This window comes from Toxorhynchites rutilus, chromosome 2 (assembly GCF_029784135.1).
Source record: "Toxorhynchites rutilus septentrionalis strain SRP chromosome 2, ASM2978413v1, whole genome shotgun sequence".
Classification (NCBI taxonomy): domain Eukaryota; kingdom Metazoa; phylum Arthropoda; class Insecta; order Diptera; family Culicidae; genus Toxorhynchites; species Toxorhynchites rutilus.
In genome coordinates, this window is record NC_073745.1 from 125,231,279 (window position 1) to 125,254,239 (window position 22,961).

Consider the following 22,961-nt stretch of genomic DNA (forward strand, 5'->3'; position numbering starts at 1 on the left):
TATTTATGAAAATCGTCTGGCAACCATCACTTGCGTTCACTCGCAGCAAAACACTTCACAAACAGTTTCGCCGCATTGAAATCCGCATCCAGCTGTACAGCACCCGCCATGTTTTGGTGCCAACATCTCAAACGTCAAAAGTATTTGTTTTCTTCAAAACAGCGATCCGTGCTGACGGCATTGAGCTTTGAGTTTACTAGTTTAGGGGAGCGTCGAAGAATAGCTGATACTTAGTCCTAATGAACGTTTTCAAAAATTAAAATTATAAATGAAAATTAGCTTTTCCGTATCAAATTATCAAATTTGTGTGAATGTGAGGGAAATGTCTCATACGAAAATTGTTTATGAGGACAACTTTATATTACAATGGAAAAATTCAGTAACAATGTTGGAATTGTATAGCTATATGGTTGAATGAAAGTCAGAAATACGTGTTTCAAGTAAATAAATAACATGATGTGAAAATTTTCATTCAAGTTTTAAAATTTTAAACCCGACTTCGTGTCTTCTAATCAGATAGAGATTACACTTACGAGTTTTGGTCCCAAATTATGGCCCTAATTTGCCACTGTCATCGCGAATTACCAATTCTAGATCAACATGTCAAAAGGGTCTATCTTTTTGATCGATTCTCTTCATCTACATTCTCTTTCATTAATAACTCAGCAGTAACAGGATTTCCTGATATGTTCGACGATAAGAAGTATGAAAGGGGACCTCGTTTGTCAAACTACATGGCAAAACTGGAGCAAAATCTGTCTGAAAGGCCGTGATTATCGAAAGAGAAAGACGGTGAAGAGAATCGATCAACCTTTTGACATTTTTTTTTATCCAAAATATATATTTTTATTAAGGCTCATATGGCGTCAACCTGACGGGGCCGGGAGTTCAATATTTCGACAATGTTTGCCTTATAACTATGTTAGTAATATGTAACCGATTACTCGCGGTTGGCTCGAGGTTAGTATTACAAGTGTTTTCGTAATTGTGATGTTGCTGTGTCCAATGCTCTGTACCTGTGCCCGACACGGGATACTTCCTATTGCAGCTGACCATTAATCAGCAACGCCCCCTAGTCTGTACCCCATATCTAGCGTGGTGCGTCTTCTCGACTCGAGGAATCCAGGATAGAATGGTCACTAGCCGGCGCAAACATCAGCTTAGCCTTTTGACCTTTTGACATGTTGATCTAGAATTTACCACCATCTACATATCGTGATGTCGATGATGAACTTTCACAGCAGAGTAATAGTGAGATAGGCGGTGACGGTAAGTAGAGTGACGGTAGTTAGAGTGACGGTAGTTAGAGTGACGGTAGTTAGAGTGAGGTTTTCCCGTAAACGAGCCTGCCCGCGCCCGCATCGCATCGCATTCACTAGGTCTTTGGCCTGAGTGATAGGGATGTAAACCAATTCGCTTCCTATAGCAATGTTACAGAGATATTGAACTTTTGGTCTGTGACACCCTGCGCGAGTATACGAATTATGATTTTGTGCGCTAGTACAGGAGGATTAAGTGCACTACACATACAACGTCCCGTCACCGTGAAGTCAACATTCCGATCGGCCTGGGTTCAATCCCAGCTGGCGTCGTTGGGATTTTCTGAGGTGAAAAATGTCTGGTTACGTCTTCCTTCGGAGGGGAAGTAAAATAAGTTGGCCCGGCTCATGAGTTGTTGAGTCTGATAGGTAGGAACAGGTGGAGTCGCCTCCCTGATGTCGGTGATTGGCACTGAAGTGGCGGAAATAGGCCGACGAAAAATAAGCGAAAATAAAAAAAATTGCATTCTTTGATTGTACTTAGATGTCCGAAATGTGCCACTCGACCCTATAAAGGAAAAATCCCATGTTTTCTATTTATCTTGATGCAAGCGGCAAAAATTGAAACGTCAAATGTAATTGTTTACAATATTTCGTTTTTTTGCCTGAGACATCATTGCCACTATCAACGTTGGATAAACGTTCGGAGATATTTTGGTATACCAGAAGCAGCAAAACGAAATACCTACCCTTTTCTCAAAAACAGCAATCAACATTACATAGTCTGCTCTAGTGCTGAAAAATGTCTCTGGCAGATGAGTTACTAGCCGATCTTGAAGACGATAATGACGATACCGAGGAACTTCTGGAATCCGTCAAACAGGAACCCAAGTATGATGCTACTGAACCTCTGGTTTCCGAAGACGAAGAGGAGGCGGCGGTCGTAGCCGATGTAAAAGATGAACCGATGGAAGTAGATGTTAAAGTTGATTCTATCAGAGAGATCTGCAAATTACGTGATTCTGACCGTTTGTGTAATGTGCTATCTCAAATCGAAATGTTCGCCAAGAATCCTCGGAAGACTTCGGAAATGATTGGGAATGTTGAGTCGGATCCGGAGTATCAGCTCATAGTGGAGGCTAACAACATCGCTGTGGATATCGATAATGAAATATGTGAGTAGTTTGAAGGATTCTACACGAGTTCACTGTCGATGTTCATAAGTTTCATTTTGTAGCTATTGTTCACAAATTTGTCAAAGATAAATACCAAAAAAGATTTCCCGAACTGGATTCCCTAATAATGGTCGAAATGGATTACATTCGGAGCGTGAAAGAGCTGGGAAATGATCTGGATCAAGCGAAAAACAATGAACGACTGCAGGAAATTTTAACCCAGGCCACTATTATGATCGTCTCCGTAACAGCTTCTACTACACAAGGGTAGGTTCACTTCTATTCTATGATACTACCAAAAACAATATATTTTAAGAACCATTGTTAATCAAAATGAATTTGATATTTACAGAGTTCGTTTAGAGCAGAAGGAACTCCAGCAAATATATGAGGCCTGCAGCATGGCTATAGAATTGAATGATTTCAAAAGCAAAATTTTCGATTATGTGGAAAGCAGAATGACTTTCATTGCACCTAATTTGTCTATGATCGTCGGGGCTTCTACAGCTGCAAAATTGGTTGGGCTTGCTGGTGGACTAACTAGACTATCGAAAATGCCTGCATGTAACGTTCTGGTTTTGGGAGCACAGAAAAAGACTTTGTCTGGGTGAGGTGTCCAGTTTTCGGAAATTATGAAACATCGTTTTATGGAAGCATTCTTTCAGGTTTTCTAAAGTGGCGATGCTGCCACATGCCGGTTATGTGTACTATTCCGATATAGTTCAAGAGACTCCTCCTGATATGCGGAGGAAAGCAGCCCGTTTGGTAGCATCAAAGAGCACGTTAGCCGCTCGAGTAGACGCATGCCACGAGAGCCATTTGGGTGAAATCGGGCAACGTTTTCGCGAGGAGATCGAAAAGAAGTTGGATAAGCTACAAGAGCCTCCCCCTGTCAAATTTATCAAACCCCTGCCGAAACCAATCGAAGGTGGTAAGAAGAAGCGTGGGGGAAAGCGAGTACGAAAGATAAAGGAACGATACGCTATAACTGAGTTCCGCAAACAGGCTAACAGAATGAATTTTGGAGATGTGAGAATTGTAGAATATTTGTTCGAATTCACCTTCAATTATTTTTTTTTTTATTTCTAAGATTGACGAGGACGCATATCAAGACGATTTGGGATATTCCCGTGGTACCATTGGAAAGACGGGCACCGGCAGAATCCGACTGCCACAGATCGATGAAAAAACTAAGGTCCGGATTAGTAAAACGCTTCAGAAAAACTTACAAAAACAGCAGCAGGTGTGGGGTGGAAGTACCACAGTCAAAAAACAAATCTCCGGTACTGCATCCAGCGTAGCTTTCACTCCATTGCAAGGTCTTGAAATAGTCAATCCACAAGCGGCCGAGAAGTCCGCTAGCGAAAGTACGGCAAAGTATTTTTCAAACACATCGGGATTTTTATCTGTCGGAAAGAAAACCACATAAGGATCTGGTTCGGATATTGTTCTTAAAACAATGAACTGTTTTTTTTTCAATGTGTTTAATAAATTATTTTAAAAATCAAGCGTTTGAATTTTCAACAATCTGATGTCAAATATAACTTTGGAACGTATCTCTACCATTCTGTACTTACGCGATATTTCGAAAAATAACAGTTTTGGACAGCCTAAACAGGCAATTGTTAGTTGAGATACAGCTCTACATGCGCTTCGACTGCAAGTGTGAAGTACCATAGTTTTGTTTCTCGATTTTTTGGTTTCATTGTACGTCCGATTCACTGATACTAAATTGTCTTTTGACTGAAAAGAAACAACAATTGAAATTGTTATTGATTATACTGTGATAAGAAAATGTAATGTTTCCATTTGTCGCCCTCCGCTTCTTCGCAGTGGGAATAATTCGAAGCAATCATGGTTTAACTCTTTCAATACGGCATTCCGTCGGAATGCTACTGCTGTACGGAGCACTGCGCCGAAAAGTATGCATATACCGCTGGTGTGATCAATGGGCAGTATCACCCTGATGTCGTCTAAAGAAGACGCTCGTACACACAGCTCATCGCGCGGATATCGTCTATAGACGACGCTCGTGGAGTTTGAGATTGTGAGATTGTGAGATTTGAATAAAATGATAGACTTGCTGCAAACCACAGTCAATCATATGAAATACAGTATTGGTGCTGAGTTCCGTCCAGTCGAAATCGAATAATGACAGGAAGGGAGGAATGCTGGAATGGCTCGACAAGGAAGGAGTAGTTGCCATCAGACGGATTACGCGTATGGAAAAGGAAGTGCTAATGTGAAGGACAAATATCTCGACTGCTTAGAAATCCACAGCCTCTATAGTGATTGTAACTCAGATCCATTCTGTCTACACTGTAAAGGCAAGCACAGTTCGACAAGTCAAACTCGCTTCACCTACGACATTGTACATCTACACGGCCGTTGGCCGAATACTGCATTTTCGGTCACAGCCAGTCTTAAGAAAACAAACGCAGCGCTGCGCTTGAGTTTAATTTTCAACAGCGCGCGTTCAAATCAAACTGGTATTCTCTCTTGGCGCTAACTGCACAAAATTCATAAACAAGACAGTGCAAAATGTAGGGGAAGGTGGGGCATAGTGGTCACCCTAAAGAATATGTCCATTTCCAGCGTTCACATACCGCTTCAAGTTTTTCGAAGAATATTATAGTTCAACTCATTGTTGTTCAAGGTAGCATTCGGCTTTTACTATAAAAATTCAAAATAGTACATTTTTCATCATTAGAAAAAAAGGTGAAAAATTGAACTTTTTTTTTTGCTTGGAGGTAAATTGGTCACCTAATAGGGACAAAGTGGTCACTCGCACATATCAAGCTAAATGGGATAGATTTATGGGTTTTTTGTCCAAATTTGTTCAAATCATATTTAATATAGTAGGTACATGTATGAAATAAGCTTGGTCTAATCACCTAGAGTCTCAATTTATTTATTTAATTTTTCCCATGCATACAAAAACGTAGTAAGAAACACATAACGTTTCGCATAATAAGGCTTCGTTTAGTTGGAGTGGCATATTTTTCCAAGGTTAATGCCACAAAAGAAACCTCTTCAAAAACAGAATGTGAAGAGGTATATCAGCTTTAGTAAACAGAACTACATGAATAACACCTATGACCACTTTGCCCCTAAACACCAAAAAATCTCTATGCTAATGAATCGCTGAGATTGAACAAAATATCTGTTCACCTATCCTAGAATAGATGAGTAGTTGTCCAAACTGATGATTTGTTCAACATATCAGATTGAATATACAAAATTTTCGTGAAATTCCTTAGATACCATGCGCACAGAACTACGGCCCAATGGCTATGGAGAGAGCAATTTCTGTTTTTATTCATATTTTGACATTTTGACAGCTCTACTGAAGTACAGGGTGACTCAAAAGTCGTGAAATTCTTCAAACATAAGGTGACTATCAATACGACATCTATAGTTGATAGTTATACTACCAAACAAGCAGGTGGCTACTTTGCCCCATGACCAATTTGCCCCCACTACCCCTACTCGGCGCAAAATTCAGTTGCTAAACATCTCTTCTCACTTGTGTGATGCGCGTCTCATTCTATACACACAAACACATGCAAACACATGAAATTCTAGCGCCCGCTTTGTCTTCATTCGCTCTAAACAAAGCAGAAAAACAACAGCGCGTCTCCATGCGAACCGTATACGCTTGTATGAAGAAAAAATCTCAACAGAGCTAGAGGCGAATGAACTGAAAAGTTTAAACCCTCTTAAAGTCAAAAAGAAGAAGAAGAATCTCAACAGAGAGAGCAATCCAGGTTCAAGCGCGTAGTATAGAAATACGGCGCAACCTTCCCCGCATCAGAACTGCTGAAACAAATGAACAATGCCAAAAAGAAACTTCAAATACAGCTGAATCAAACGGTGTTCACTAAGCCGAACGTTCTCTAAGTTCAAAAACGGCAAAAACGGCAAAAACTAATAATCGCTACTACATCCCTGGTCACTCGAGAACTTAACAGTGACCAGAAACGCAAATTGTTAGATCAAACAGAACAACTGCATATCCGCCATAAGTAAAGTGACCAGATGGTCAGAGGTCTAACGCGGGACACAAATAACAAAACCTTATGTATATAGGTTTTGGGAACATATACCATAGTTTAGCGAGTCTGAACTGATATGTATTATTTTTTTCTAAGTATCGGCACTCAGTTGTGATTTTTCGGTGGTTTAGATTTTGTTTGCGCCTGAAAATCACTCGCTCAATCAGAGCATTTACGCCTGGCAAGCACGATTTGAATTCTACAATTTTCTTTGAAAAAGAAATTACGAATATTACCGAATGGAATGCTCGAATTTTTTCTTAAATCTTTCGTTTATTAAGCCTAAAACAAAAATTATTCAAGGCTGTTGATACGCAGCAGCAGCACTGTCAAGCAACTTGATGATTTTTTCATACTGCAAGCTCCACCCCACAGCGAAGGAGTTGGACATCCTGAGGCACTTTGTGTCCGCCAGATATAGCCGATCTGGTATTTACAACATCATATCCCTGCTGCTCCTTAAGCCGGGACATCGAAGCAACCGGCCAAACGGTGAAGGAGAATCTGGTCAAACTTATTTTATGTGGAAGCGTCAGCTGAAACCGGCCGTATCTGAGCAGCAAGCAATCACCCAGAAGGAGTAGCTTGAGGTGCTGGTGAAAATCCTCTTTCCGGCCAAAGAAGTGAAAAACTTCTTTCCGTGCTTATAATGAAAGACGAGACGTACTTGATGCTAGAATTTAACGAATGGCAGGGGATCGGGTACTTTACGTTCCCCAGGTAAGCGATGACTTCGAATATATCATCCACACCAAGTTCTCGAAGAAGGTCCTTCTCTGACAGATGTGAAGCGAATGTCCAAGCCGCTTTTCTTTCTAATCATATTGTGAACGGGGAGATATATAGTACGAAGTGATTGCCGGAAGTTGCGAAGGTGATGTGGTATTTATGCCGAACCGGGGATCAGCCCATTATGCCAAAAGATCACTGGAGGATGGATCGGCTGGAGATAATCATTGTCGCGAAGACCGCCAACCTTCTCAACACTCCCCAGCTGCGACCGTTAAAAACTTTTGGGTGAATGGCCAAAATGGAGAGACAGTCGACCACCAAAGCCACGGAAGTGTAAAAAAATACGCCGACATACATCTTTTCATCGACCATGGTTGAGGTTCCAACCAACTTCCGTAAGACCGCCCAGCGCTTCATTTACGATACTTATCAAACAGCCTCCCTCTTCCTGTCGAGTATACACTAGTTTTTCCGGCTTATTTAAAACGTTAAGCCCTGACCGAGCTAGAGGACCAAAGATGATCTTTTCGTTTGACTCGCGTTGGTCCCTGCGGATCAATAGGGGACTTTTATAAAAATCATTTTACATTTTTGTTGCTGTCGCTTCCAGTTGACACTCTCTACACAAAAAGCCCACTGTCGGTGCGATGAAACCAGCTCAACGTATTAGTCTTAGGATGTATTAGAAGCGCTCTTGAACAGTCTGCCAAATAAAAGTTTTTTTTTTTGAGGTTCATCCATTTAAGAAAATCAACATGATTAGATTGTGATATTGAAATATACTGATATCGCGAGACATTTTCGTTTCTTTTGCCAAACGCGGGACGTTTCGCGGGACGTAATCTTACGCGGGACATTTTGTTGAAATGCGGGACGTCTGGTCACTTTAGCCATAAGTCCAAATGGTACCTCCATCAATATCTGAGACAAATCAAATCGTTTGATTGGCAACAAAAGTCGCTCCTGTATCAATGATCAGATAACCCATCCACCGTTACTGAAAATCTTATAGACCATTCCTCAAAGGTTTCAAAATATTGTTCCTGATGTGGAATTCTTCTTCGTTAATATCCCACCTAATGTCCACATTTTGAAGTTAAGGGTGTCTCACATCAAATTGCATCACGGAAGAAACGCTGTAGAAAATTACCCATTGGGTATATTCTCATAAAAAATGGGTAGAAGTAGTTTGGAGTGTATTGTTTACACTGTATTTTTATCTATGTCAGTTTTTCGAAAATAGGAAAAAGCAAAACTGATAGATTATTTTTCAGCAACGATGACATCTTTTCGGTTTCTACTCCTGTGGAAGACGATTTAGTGGAAGCAGTAGACGTCCTGAAGCTATAACCGTGAATACAGTTTTTGGACTCTATGAATTCACGTTCCTACGTGAATCCAGAATCCGTCATTTTTATCGACGACATGTGTATCGCAGCACCGACTTTTTAAGTGACAAACAATATTGTTGACTAGAGATGGGCAAACCGTTCACGAACGGTACGATACAACTAGTTCGCCGAAAAGAGTGAACGAACGGTCGTTATTTGTCAAAGAACGATAGTTCTCCCCATGAACTGATTCCGAAAAAACGGAAAAAAAGGTTCGCAAGTGAACTGTTTGAGAGCGAACTGATTGAGAGTGAACGAACTGTTCGCGAGTGAACTGTATGGGAAAGAACTGTTTGAGAAAGAACTGATTGAGAGTGAACTGTTTGAGAACGGAGTGATTACGGGCGAACTGTTTGCGAACGTATTCTTCCAATTCCGCGTAATATTCATATATTTCCTGATGAAAAAAATCTGGGGGAAGCTGGGGCGATTCATGAATTAGGTAAACATAAAATCTCATAGTTAGGGCAAGTTGAGAAAAAAGTTTTTTCGTTGCTTTCAATTCATTGTTTGGCCTATTGCGTGTACGTGTTATCGTGATTGTTTGTATGATTGATTGTTAGTGAAAATCGCTGCTGATTTTTCTCTCTAAATGAAATATGATTTTACGTGGAATCTGTGTGTTGTCCAAACAGAAAATATGAAAAATTGCACACAATTTGTTCGCATCAATTTATTACATATACTTTTGTCGGTCGATAAACATATTTTCACATACAGTTTGCGACTTTTAAAGAAAATCACTCTCTAAATGAAATATGATTTTACGTGGAATCTGTGTGTTGTCCAAACAGAAAATATGAAAAATTGCACACAATTTGTTCGCATCAATTTATTACATATACTTTTGTCGGTCGATAAACATATTTTCACATACAGTTTGCGACTTTTAAAGAAAAAGCACCTTTCTCCACTGAATTTCAAAAATATAAATCCCATACGTACACTATCCAATTCAACGATATCAATGAATAGCTGTCTAAAGATTAACACCGCTGAACGAATGAACAAAAGAACGGTGCAAAAGAACTGATTCACTTAGATGAACGGTTAGTGACTGAACCGTTCATCAAAGTGAACTGTTTTGCCCAGCTCTATTGTTGACCGCGGGGTTATTAATAGAGAGTATCACATTTACATCCTTTCTCGAGATGGGGAAATAGAAGGCGTAGTTTGAGTGCGGATGAACTGAAAAAAATCGTCGGATTGTTTAACCAACTCGATAATTGCAGAGCTTGTGAAGTTTCTGGATGTTAGGCAACTGGATCCAGCGGAAGTCACTCGAAACGAGTGTGAAGGCCTGTAGACATTTTTGTAGTTTTCCAAAAATGTCTACAGGCCTTCACACTCGTTTCGAGTGACTTCCGCTGGATCCGTTCTCCCAAATTATGTGAAAGTTTACAATTGCATCAACTGAAAACATTTCGTTGTGGTAAATGTGGTGAAAAACACAGTAAAGATTCTTGCAAACAAACGGTGAAAACAAGTATTCACTGTAGAATCTTCATCCTTTTCAGGATTGCCCAAGGTACAAACTGATATCGACCCCTTTGGGGTCGATATCAGTTTTCCAGGGGTCGACAAAATAGTTACGTGTTATGTTACGTGAACCAACTCGTTATAAGAGTGACTAATATTTTAGTGGAAAGTATTGAAATGTGAGACTTGAGTGGAAAGGGTTAATCCAAAATTGATTTGAGATGGAATTATAAACATTAATTGTAAATAATGTGATAATATCGAATTAAACATATGAACGATTAAAAGATGTAATATTGTAAAATATCTTACCGGAAGTCTTGCGGTTCAAATTTTCGTTCAAAATTTCAATAAATGTAGGAGTCAAATTCCCCTTTCCATCGCATACCGTTACACGTTTGTCGCTTCTTCGTATACTTCCGGTGGGTTTGAGAATGGATACCGACTGCCTCGGCGAAGGAAGCGGAGAGCCTCGAACGGATACTGTAAGAAAAACAGAATATTTATTCGCCCAGTGTGAACGATAGGATCAAATGCCGATGCGATAATGATGTGAAACGGTTTTGCAATTTCGTGTATTTCTTATACATATTTTCTGGTGAAGGTGATTCCAATTATGCCACTAATACGCACATTTATTCCACATCACTAACATATAATTAGTTTCAAAATATATGCGTATAACTTCTTACCTGAACTCATTGCTTCTACTTTTACCCGCGATTTGAAAGCAGCTTAGTTCAGCATACTTACTACATCTCATTGTTAGTGCCTGTTAGTTACCCTTCTCGGAGTACATATGCGACAACAAATCAAGCTAGATACAAAATAAAACACATCATGCTCCATCTCGGTTACAACGTTTCTATGTAATTCTATGTTTTGGATGTACACCATATTATTATTCTTGCAATTGATTCAGAAACTTCGAAATCAAAAAATCATCTCGCCTTAATCATACCTGCTGGAAAAAAAGTTTCGTTTTACGCACAAAAACAAGTAAACGAATTATTACATCAGTGTTTATCGCACTCAAGCAAATGGTTTTTTTTTTGTGATTTCCGACGTTTTCGAAGATCCCCAACGTACGTGTAAATAAAAAAATAGTATGCCACACAATGACAAGTTTATATGAACATTGAATTGCTACTAACAATAGTTAAACTACTTAACACGTCGTTCAACATTTATCTTTCTTTTCAAATATTCGCACTTTTATCGTCAGTGTTTTCAAATGATAATGATAATAATACTAAGAAAGAAAATCGCACGTAATCATTAGAACTACAGTTTGGTATCATCGAAGTTCGACTGATAGTGCGGCATGATAACAACACTCGAAAGAGGCTCGTCGTGCAAGCTGTGTGATCTTAGCTGGGAGCGATGCTGAAATGAATGTTCGCCACTGGTGGTTGATGCGTGATCAAGTAGGTTAGGATTAGTGAAGTTATAGTTAAGCCTGGGCGGTGAACCAATCTCCGAGCTCTCACGGATCGGTGCTAGGTATTGGGAAAACATCTCACCACTGGGGCTAGGGCGTTCGCTGCCTACCACATCCTCGAAGGCGTCCTCGTTCAACGTTTGTAGCGCACCGCAGATCATCTGTTCCTCGAGGGTGACCTGTCAAGTGGAGAGAGCAGTAGAGAAAAAAAATAGAATAGGACGTAATTAGTGATAGTAGACTTTCAGATCTTATTCGTTGACGGTGACCAAGCTTATTGTTATGGGAGATACGTATATGAGCATAATTTACTGAACTTAAATTCATGAGAAATATGAAAATATTAGGTGTGTAAATAAGCTTTGAGAGTATTTTTGGTAACTTTGAAATATACTTGAGAAAATTAGTGCAATTTATTTTATTCATAATATTGTGCCCATTTCTTTTGTCTTCTACTACCCGTCGCCTATGCGAAAACCAAATCTATACAAGACACACCAACATGTGAAAATTGTACTGAAAACCACTCGATTCAGGCGGTGAATTCCAAATCGTTCCATCGAACCGCACAACTAATTTTCTAGACAGAAAATGATCGATCGCAGGCATCATCAGGGAGGTGAATGGACCAGGGCAACCATGGAGGTCGCTCCGAATGAGAGCCACAATGTTCTAGTAAAAATAATAACTGAAAAGGACCACCTCAAAGAGTGGGCCGGATGGCCAACATTTCAGCGACCATGGAGCAGCGATTGATCTTGAGAGAGGAAATCGTCGCTTCTCACCAAAAAGAGATCGTCGTAGCTAGATCATGGTTGACCCGCACCAATACCAGTAATCAATCTGAAGCAGCACAGCTCGTCAAAACAACAAATAGAAACATAGAATTGTGATCCCCATCCCCAAAGCCGGTCAGAACAGCTGCTTCGTGAAAGGGTACCGATCAATATCGTTGACCTCATGTACCTCCAAGACCTTGGAGAGGTTGCCGAACCGACGGCTCGTCATCTACTTGACCGAAAACAGAATATTTTACCACCCCGACAATTGGCTTCCAACCGCGTATTGTAAGTAGCGGCTAGCTCAGAGGTTATTATTACCTCAGGGTCGGCTCTTCACAAACAACACGAAGCGGACTCACAGTTTCAACGGTGGATTTCGAAACAAGATAGATCCACTTTATCCCTAGCATTCGCTACTCAATAAGAAGAGAATGGTAAGTATTTATAATTATATATATTTATTTTTTTCTGGTTAGGAGGTTAGTATTTCGATGCGGCCGAACAGGATCCGAACAGATGGGATCCAGTTAGGTTTGGCGTATTTTCTACTCACGCAGGGTGCCCGCACATGGGGGGTCGGTCTCACCGGTTCCAGTATCGGTGAGCGGGGGCTAGGCTCTACCAGACCTCACCGTGCTGCGTCCAACCGACTTACCCGTATGCGTGGGGAACAACGATAACGAGGGGGCTCATTGACCACCGGCACTGAGGTACCGTTGGATTTCTTCTGGGAGGAGGAGCGGATGTCACCAAGCGTGAACGGTTCTGGGAGCTGTGACTTAAGTGCGATTCACATACAACATCCACGTCACGTTCACGTTCCGTCACGACACGTTACGTCAATGATTCTACCATGCAATTCTCATGAAAAACATTCACATACACCAGCAACGTAACGACCCGTCAGCATACGTTCAACGAAAACGACCGGCAAGGATTTGTAGAAAAGAATAATTGACGGAGACGGACGGCTCGTTTGGTTTTTTGTCTGTGCTTTGTGTCTCGGCTTTTGTTTTGATTTGGTTGTACAGTAATTTACATCTAATTCGACATTAAGATAATTGAACAGATCTGTGATGCAACGCGTTTACTTGGACATTTTTGTAAACTTTGAGTTCGGGGCCCAAATTATGGCACCACATTGAATGTCGCCACCAGTCGCGAATGCACAATTACTGGGCAAAATCGACTCCAATGCGACACTGAGTGGTGCCTCAACATATCAATTATAAGTAACTTACTGTACTTTTTATGCCAACATATCTCTTAGCTCCAAATTTCGGAGTGAAAATCATTCGTGAGAAATATTCTATTTTTCATTATTGTTGAATAAGGGTCAGACTACGGGATTTAAGCATTTAAATAATTGAATTCAATGATTTTCATTGAATTTTTCAAAATTTAGAACTGATTCTAGGCATGCTGATTTGAAAGAGGGCATTGCAATTTAAAGTTGTTGTAGTTGGCGACACCATGAATAACATTAAATAAATCATTCGTTTGACATTTGACGTGACGGTGCTGGTGGAAGCATTGACTGCATGTGTGAATTGATAGAGACGTTGACGAAACGTAGACGTTCTTCTCCGTAACGTTCTATGTGAATCGAACATTATCCTGCCCCTACTTACTCCCGCACTTTCACTTGAACTTTTTGTAACTTCAACTGTAACTTTTTTCGAATCTCGACTCGATTCCTTCGACGGTCCGTGAGCTAAGGAGTCGAGTTATCCTTCTTTCCTTCTAAGCTCGAAGCCTTCTTTCTTGTCTTCATTTTCATCTGTCTCTATACGCTTTCTCTCTCTCTCTCTCTCTCTCTCTCTCTCTCTTCTCTCTCTCTCTCTCTCTCTCTCTCTCTCTCTCTTCGTCTCTCTCTCTCTCTCTCTCTCTCTCTCTTCTCTCTCTCTCTCTCTCTCTCTCTCTCTCTCTCTCTCTCTCTCTCTCTCTCTCTCTCTCTCTCTCTCTCTCTCTCTCTCTCTTCCTCTCTCTCTCTCTCTCCTCTCTCTCTCTCTCTTCCTCTCTCTCTCTCTCTCTCTCTCTCTCTTCCTCTCTCTCTCTCTCTCTCTCTCTCTCTCTCTTCTCTCTCTCTCTCTCTCTCTCTCTCTCTTCCCTCTTCTCTCTCTCTTCTCCGTAACAGTATAAACGAAAATACGTATTTCGCATCCCTTGGAGAAGTGGTAGCTGAGCTTGAGCTAGAGCTTGGGTACACTTCGTCGTTGATCTCCGTCATTGATTTGAATCAGCGAAATTGCACAAAGAACACACTGAATGACGCTTGAGAGTAGTAAATCATTCTCATTGTGCAAGTATCGGTGATTCGAGCTTCAGTTTCATTAGGAGAAGGGAACGAATGTTAATATGATGTTTACGGTCAGAAGGGTCGCCTCTATAGCGTGATTCCGTTGTATTATCATACAAAGGATATTTGTTTGTTTGTTTATTACCTGGTAGCGTACAGGAAAACCTTTTTTTCCTTGCTACCTGCGGCTTTTTGGAGGTTATAACTACACTATAATTATCTTAATGTAGAAAAATTTAACAAATTTATCATTTTTAACATTATTGGCGGTTCAAAAACTCCAGACAGTCCCTCTTAAAAACTGCTATCGATGTCGAGCGTCTGACGATAGGAGGTAAAGAGTTGCAGTTTACCACAACTCGAACGAACAAAGTGCTTGAGTAGCTGGTTGAGTTGTTGGGGGAATAGTTAAGCTCAGAAGGCGGCTTGGGAAAACAACAGCTTTTGAAAGAGTACTGGCGGAGATTACGTCATTATCAACTTGCGCAGGAATATACATGAGCGATACACGTAGAACTTCTCTAGTGGAAATCCGATTAGGTTTTTCTGTAAATGGCTGACGTGTGCGTAGCGGTTCAAGCCGTTGACAAATCTTACACAGGAAAACAACGCTACCCGCAATCTTTCCATAGCATGGGAACTTGGTTTAACATGTAGGAGTTCGCCCAATACGAAGTGAGGTAGGATCAGTGCTTTAAACAGTTTCAGGGGCGTTTCGTTGGTAGCAGCAGAAGCATAACAGTAGAGCGAACGAAGACTTGTATAAATTTCCCCGCATTGCTGATTGATCAGGCCATCCCATTTTAGATCCGATTGAAAAATGAAACCGAGGATAGTCGCGCTTCCCGTCCACTCTATAGTTTAACAATCCATAATAATAGGGGGTAGCAGATTCGATTGAGCAGTGTTCATACGAAGGTCCTTAACAACATGGCTTTGCTCTTTGATGGATTCACAAATAGCTGGTTTCGACGGTACCATTCCATGATTCTTTTGAGATCTTCATTCATCATTCTGATGAGTTCGCTAGAACACGAGCCGAAGCGACGGATATAGAGCTGAACGTCATCAGCATACAGCTGAATCGATCACCACATGGGAACGGATGTTAAATCGTTGACGTGACAGCAGAAGAGCAGGGGTTCGAGCACCGAGCCTTGGGGAACGCCAGAGGTTGATAAGACACTTTCGAAGTGGCGAAACCTTGGAATGAACATGAAGGAAAAGTCGAGGTCCCAATGATGCTGTTGAATATAAAAGTAATTTGCTGCACGACCAACGGCAGTATTATTTTGATGAACTTGATTGGAAAGCCATCCAGACCAATTGATGGCAGTTCACCACTGACCGGAATGAGATCCTTATCACCTTATTTCACTGTGGTTGTCGTTGAGGATATAGCTCGATAGGAACACACGGTTAACTTCATCTGGGTGAAACTCGCAAATTGTTAACGTTTTGTCTTTACCCACTCCAATACTTTTGAGCCGTTTCCAAAGGACATTTGATGGTACCCGGCCGTCTAACAGATGATTTAAATACGTCGTTTTTGCAACCGAAACCGGTTTCTCTGGACTTTATACCGATGTCGCGCATAACCTTACGGATTTCGCTATTGAATCACAAGTTGGATGATTTTTCATTCTTTCTTGTACGAAGCGGGATGCAGTCATCGTGAGTTTGGTTTATGTGATAGTTGAAGAAATTAACCAATTCGCTGGGACCGTGGATATAGAATATATTCCAGAGGATGGAAAGATTGGCCTTTCGTACGTGGATTGAACGTGGATTGAAATTAAGATAATCTCGATACGTGACGTTCCTTTGAGTAGGCCTGACGTCAAAGTCCAGTGAACCAAAGATGAGGTCATACTGTGATAGTCCAGGGAAATTAACTTGGCTGAATCGCAATACTTTGTCGCTAGAGCTTGTGATAAACAGATCCAGCTGTGACGAACCGTCTCTATGGAAAAACATTGGTTCTTCACCCATGGAACACATGGCAAACCTTACTAGAATGGACTCGAACCGCATTCTCTGTCTACTAGGCTTCGACATATCAGTGTTGATATCTCCAATTAGCCGAACGTTATTGTAGCGAGTGGCAAAATCTGATAGGTTTTCTTCAAAGAAATGTGAGCAGTTGTTCTCTGGGGGATTGTAGATAACCATAATCAAAATTTTTCCAACTCCTAGTCGCAACTCCACCGCCAGACACTCAGTTATATCCACTCGGGTGTCAAATGAGTATTAAATATCTTAGAGCAGGACAGGTGATCCTTATAATACAGCACGATTCCACCCCCACGGCAATAGCATCGATCGTTTCGAACAACATTAAATCCAGGGATGGAGATACTACGAGAGCTGTTCCTATCCGAAAGCCAGGATTCCGTGAAGCCAGCTACTGACACCTTTGAACCGCTCAGGAGGTCCTTGATTTCATCCAATTTAACTGATTTTTTGGGCGTTTCCATGACATGCATTCAACTTACCAGGGAGGAGAGCGGCATTCAACTCTGCACCGGGGAGGTGAGATCTTCTTCTTCTTGGATGGCACTAACGTTCCAGTGAAACTTTTGCCTTCTCATCGTAGTGTTACTTGCGTCATTTTTATTAGTAGTACTTGGTTGAGATTTCTATGCCGAATAACATGCCTTGAATGTACTCTGCAGTGGCAAGCTCTAGAATACGCGTTACCACAGTGCAAGCTGGAAGAATTTTCTTTGACGAGTAATTCCCCGGTCAGAACGGGAATCGAACCCGAACCCCGGCGTGATAACGTGGGACACTAACCACTCCGGAGCACAAGATGCGTAACTGTAATTCATACGGCATCATACGAAAAAAGGAAAGCAGTTCTTAGACAGTCAAGTTCTCATTCACATAGATCCGACGGGGGGAATCAATATCCAGATGCCACAGTTTCAAATCTCGTTTCTGGAGACATCGTTCTTGAACGCAAACTGCACCACGATCAAACCATTGCTGTGGGTACGCGAATTCAATCGTCGTACATCGACCGAAGGAATAGGGTTCTCGGGTAGTCCGCATGCTTCCATAGTGCATTGAAATACGTTTTAATTTTTCAAGTACGGGATTCCACTCATGATCAACTCATTCCTGGTTTCAAGACCGTTAATAGATTGTGATATTTCGTCTACTCTCCCATTCAAAACATTCAGCGCATCATCGTTGCCCTTGAGCTTTGCAGCGCAATCCGCCTTGTTTTCATTGATCCCTTCCATCCGCGCTAAGGTTTTCGCAAACTGTTGATTCATCGCCTGCATAACAGCCTCTAACGAGGCTGGGAGTAGCATCTACATCGTAATCCGATCATACGCGCTTTTTGATGTTCAGATTTGCGCTGTTGCTGTGAAGAGTTCTTCGTGTTGACATTATGATTCACGAGTACGGAAAGAGATAGCGCACTTATCGCTTATTGTTTTCTGACAAATGAATCTTTGCACAATGGCAAAATACGATATAACTGGATAACACGCATGCGGTTGACTGTAGTCTGCACTTTAAGCACAATTTCGACGTGGTGAAGAATATATATGTCACCCGGTTAAATCTTTTGGAAACCATCTCCAAATCTTACTGGAGGTTTAGGTTAGGAGATAAACTCCTTAAAACTCTGTCTATGATTTACAACCATGCAATGCGGATTATATCTGGTCTGCTACCATCAACACCAGCAGCCTCGGTATGCGCTGAAGTAGGGTAGGGTTTTAACATTCTTGTGGACGCTTCTACGATTTTCCTTGCAAAAACCAGCGGAGGCGAGGAGACGCTCCTAACTATCTTAAGAAATGAAATCCACTTCCTACCGATAGCTAAACAACTTTGGTTTGGGGGCAATGACTGGAGGATGCCGGCGGTTCGAGAGGAAAATAGGAACAACTTTCGAGCTATGGCAAGTTCAGTGGGCCTGAGCAAACCTTTGTTTTTTTTCTATTATAGTGATTTTCAACACATTTCGGCTAGTTCGTCACTTTTACTTCCATCTTTGGAAGAATGTCGGGAGTGAGAATTGAACTCGTGATCTCTGCGTGAGAGGTATGGATGTTACCACTACGCCAGATCACCTCCACAAAGCAAACCATTGTCGAATTATCTCGAGGTGATACCACAACTAAGAGATTCGATACACTGAGGGTTTTAAACTCGCAAGAAACTCGCCGACATCTGCCTAGTACTCTCGGCCAAAGCTACCACCATCTCGTCAACCAAACCGATCCCGACTATTACCGACTCGGCTAGCACCTTCGACGCTGTTGGCGCGGGCAGATCTAGACCCTCATGGATACATAGCGGCATATCCGGCTCGCTTGTGTTTGACCGAAATACGAGAACCTCCGGGATTAGCGGGAGCATCTGGGACGTACTCTGTTTTTGAAAGGATGCCGACTTATGTTTTAAAAATTAAATAATAACTTGTGATCCAAACCAAAGATCCTGGTCCCTTCCTTGTTCACTGAAAGTCTCACAAATATAGACCAAAAAAATGTCTTTTTCAAAAGAAGTAAAGCGCTGTCCGCCCAAGTAATAATTCATCATCCGGAAAATGTGATAGAATTCGAGTTAAAACAGCAGGTGGAGTATGTCATCACATAGGAACCCATCCAGAGTTTTCTTGATGATTTTTGAAACATGTGGATGCCGCACAAAAAGATCAATTTGTCAGGTCTTTCGACATACCGTATGCAAAAAGAGTTTATCCACCCCTCCTACATTTACATTTTTTTGTTTTTCTGGTGAAAATCAGGTTAATTTGATGATTTGCATTTCAATTTCCAATTTCTTGAGATTTTATATGATGGTGAAAGATAACGTAAAAAATAGTTTATCCAACCCTAAACAGATATTACGATTTAAGTGTGTTTTACAGAGTTTTAGTGTGTATTCTGAAACTTTCTCGAATGTCGACATTGTGTCTAGCTATTATTTAGTGCCCTTGAAGTTTTAGGATTGTGCGGATGTACAAAAAGCGTGGTTCTATCTCACCAGCTAAGCGATCGAAGCGTCCTTCAAAGACAACTGGCCGAATGAACAGAGCTATAGTGAAGAAGGCGGAGCTGGACCGGGGACTATCAGCTCCGAAGATAGCGAAACAACTTGGAAGCGAGTTTTCCATTCAACTGACATCACAATTCATACGAAACCGTCTTCTAAGAAAGGTCTTAAGGGCAGAGTAGCACTTAAGAAGCCATGGTTGTCCGCAAAAAATATCAAAAAAGATTGAAGTGGGTGTAACATTAGTAGTCACATTGTTGCAGCGCTTAACGTTGGCAACCACACATATTCCAAGACGCAACACAACAAGCGCTCTCTCATGCAACATCCTCACCATGGTGGCGCGATAATCTAGCTAGCGCGAGCACAACGACATGTTTGCATGGAAATTTTGGTATAAGACGGCTAGGCCAAATCCAACACAATCGGAAATGTTTCATACATGCTTCGAGTTAGAAGCAGCCGGAGCAGTGTTGCCACATATACAGATTTTCAGTATGTTTTTTGACCAAGAATCTGTATATACAGATTACAGATTATTGGTTATCAATGCAGATTTTATACAGATTCTGTAACAATAATTATTTTTAAATATTTGATCATTTTACGTAACAATCAACAAACTCATTCAGACAATTCGAACAGTACTGAACTGAACTATTTTGCTACCGTCAAACGGGTCAAATATAGTAGTAATGGAAATCATATTTTTTCGCAATATAATGCGAACAAAACAAAAGTTTGAAATCGTCTCGCTACAGAAACTGTGAACGCAACTATCAAATCGAAATTATTTGTTAAAATCCGAGGGAGAAGTGTCTCAGTACAGTTGTTAAACGACATCAAGGCTAAATTCTGCAAGACGAAAATAAACTTTTTCCGTCGGTTTTTCATAAAAATACATTTTTGAATGTTTCTTTTTTATTTTTTGTTTGTATAACTCTCTATGTATCTTAAGCGACCCTTGCACGATCATTCGTGTTGACATTAGTTCAACAGAATGAAATTTTATTTTTATTATTTTAAATTAGAGACCATAACAATACTGTAGGAATGTAATGACAATGGAAATGATTGTGTAGGGCTGAAGAATAATGATAATGTGGATTGAAGTGAATCTCGAATGAATATCATTACTGGTAATCCCCCTTATTCTACGCGGCGAATGACGTGAGATGGCTCAGGTGACTGCATTCCCGTAGGCGAATGGCGTGACTATAGTTCGTCACTAGTTGAGATTTGAACTCGTGTCCTCATTTGTTATCGACTCAAGCGTCAAATAGGAGCTAAAAAGTAAAGTGGCTTCCAGAATAAAATAGTAAACTTTGCAATCTCACGTCACTCGCCGCGCGGAATAAAAGGGAATGTCAGTACGAATGATCGTGTAGGGGCCGCTTTAAACTCTCAACTAATGGCGGGTTTACATTAGGGAGATCTGTAGTTATAGATGGATTTATTCACGCGAAAATAGATGTAAACGGGTGAGAATATATATCATACACTTCTTCGAGGAGTATATAACTACTATGAATAGAATAAATTCAGGCATATAACGCTGATGAATTTCTCATTGGTGAGAAATCACTAAAGTTGGAAGCAGCTCTACTTCAGGTGAATAAATTCACCGAAAATATGAATATGTTCATAATATAAGTTGGCGCTAGTGTAAACGATTGATGCGATTTCTATAACTCTCATCATATTTCTTCACATAAATATATATCCCTAGTCTAAACCCACCGTAAGATATTACACATTTTGACGTAGGATTACGTCTTTCGGGAACATATTGGGGTACAAACTGAAAGTCGACAATCGAACACATCGTGAAAATTGTACAATTTCAAACGCTTATTGCTCAGTCATTTCATGATGGATTGATGAAATTTTCGCGTCAATCGATTTCGCCACTCCATAACAATTTTTTATATTGAAGAAAAAAATATATGTCATGAAACTAATCATCGAACAATTGAAAAATCTCAACCCCTATCCTAACGGAAATACCCACTTCTGATTGGTCGAAATTGACGACACATGCGACGAGTCCCTAACAGAGACATCAAAACCAAGCTGTCTGGGGGAAATCGTCATTGCAAATACATGAATGTAGGGGGAACTTTTGTTCCTACCGAAATGTATTCCATAACAGAGACATTAAAACAAATCTGCCTGGGGGGAATCGACATTGCAAGTATATGCAAGTCGGGGGCATTTTTATATTGCAAGTAAGGTGAGTGATACGATTAATTCTAGCAAATATAATTTAAATTTGGAACTTTAATGTTCCAATGTAAATTTCATCCGATTTCCGATCGTGTACTGTGAAAAATTTAGCACAAGTGTAAGCGTAAAATTGTATATAGTAGCAGTTGTGTTAAAAATGACTTGATATATGAAACGATTTATTTCAATTTTCATAAGTAAAAACCAAGGTGTGTTTCGGCTCGAGAACGAGTCGTTTGGTTTGAGCCGTCTGTTTTGTTGTGTTCATTTTCACCCAAGGAAAGTTTATACGGCGAGAAATAATGGAAAAATGAAGAAAATTAGAGGAGGGTAGTGATTTCCCATATACTCTACATATAGTATTTAGTGTTGTCCCATTAAAATTCGCATTGAGTTGAATAAACACTCAGAAAGTTAAAATTATAAAATAAAATTACCTTTTCTATTTCAAATATTTTTTTCTTATTTCACGACATTTTTTTCATATTTTTCACGACATCCAACGACTATTTACCATCTTTCTGTCATCATCACTCGGTAAACACTGGTGGAGTGAACAAACAATACCCAACAACCAAACAAAAAAGCTCTTTTCAGGACCACCAAATCATTATTAAAGGGTTTAACGATGTAATTCTTCAAACATATCCAAAACCAACAGATAGCCTAACGGAATCCTACGTCAACTATGCGGTCGTGTCTCGGACACAACCCTCCTGTGACTTTTTTTATCAAATTAGACTTTTTTGCGAGAAAGAATTGCACAGTGAAATTTGCATAGGCCTGGTGGCAAGGAAGTGAAATTTGCATAGGCCTCGTGGCAAGGAATACTCCAATGGTTTCGACCATCGGAGATTTAATTCAGTTCTGTTGCTGCTGTTGGAATTGCAGGGATGTGCTGTTGCTGATGTTGGCAAAATTGGCTGTTTGTAAGAAGTGATTGGCGGCCATTAAATCGCGGTGCGTTTTCTCGTGGAAAAAAATAGCATAGACGCGAATAATTAAATATGGAAAAGTGCGGTCGTGAAAAGTTCTTTGTGCGGATCGAAGAATATCCGGTAGTGGTCGGATCACATTGTCGGTGGGGCAATTCACCGGTAGGG

At 40.6% G+C, this 22,961-nt stretch overlaps 2 protein-coding genes across 13 annotated transcripts in view; one reads left to right on the top strand and one right to left on the bottom strand.

Moving 5' to 3' along the window:
- The first annotated feature begins 1,896 nt into the window (after positions 1-1,896).
- On the top strand, positions 1,897-3,942 carry LOC129771101 (U4/U6 small nuclear ribonucleoprotein Prp31). The gene is made up of 5 exons (XM_055774434.1): positions 1,897-2,434; positions 2,497-2,701; positions 2,787-3,041; positions 3,100-3,463; positions 3,525-3,942. The coding sequence occupies exons 1-5, from the start codon at positions 2,062-2,064 to the stop codon at positions 3,861-3,863; spliced, it is 1,536 nt and encodes a 511-aa protein (XP_055630409.1). The 5' UTR covers positions 1,897-2,061; the 3' UTR covers positions 3,864-3,942.
- LOC129771100 (kinase D-interacting substrate of 220 kDa) overlaps positions 3,630-22,961 on the bottom strand; it is a 93,024-nt gene continuing 73,692 nt past the window's right edge. For 9 of the 12 annotated variants that reach the window (XM_055774432.1, XM_055774426.1, XM_055774433.1 and 6 more), the window contains one exon: positions 10,940-11,711. In XM_055774432.1, coding sequence (XP_055630407.1) covers positions 11,376-11,711 — 336 coding nt within the window. In that variant the 3' untranslated portion in view covers positions 10,940-11,375. Of the gene's footprint in view, positions 3,841-3,911; positions 4,178-10,403; positions 10,575-10,939; positions 11,712-22,961 lie in introns of those variants that run through there. The other 3 variants (XM_055774424.1, XM_055774422.1, XR_008742283.1) reach the window with 2 other exon arrangements.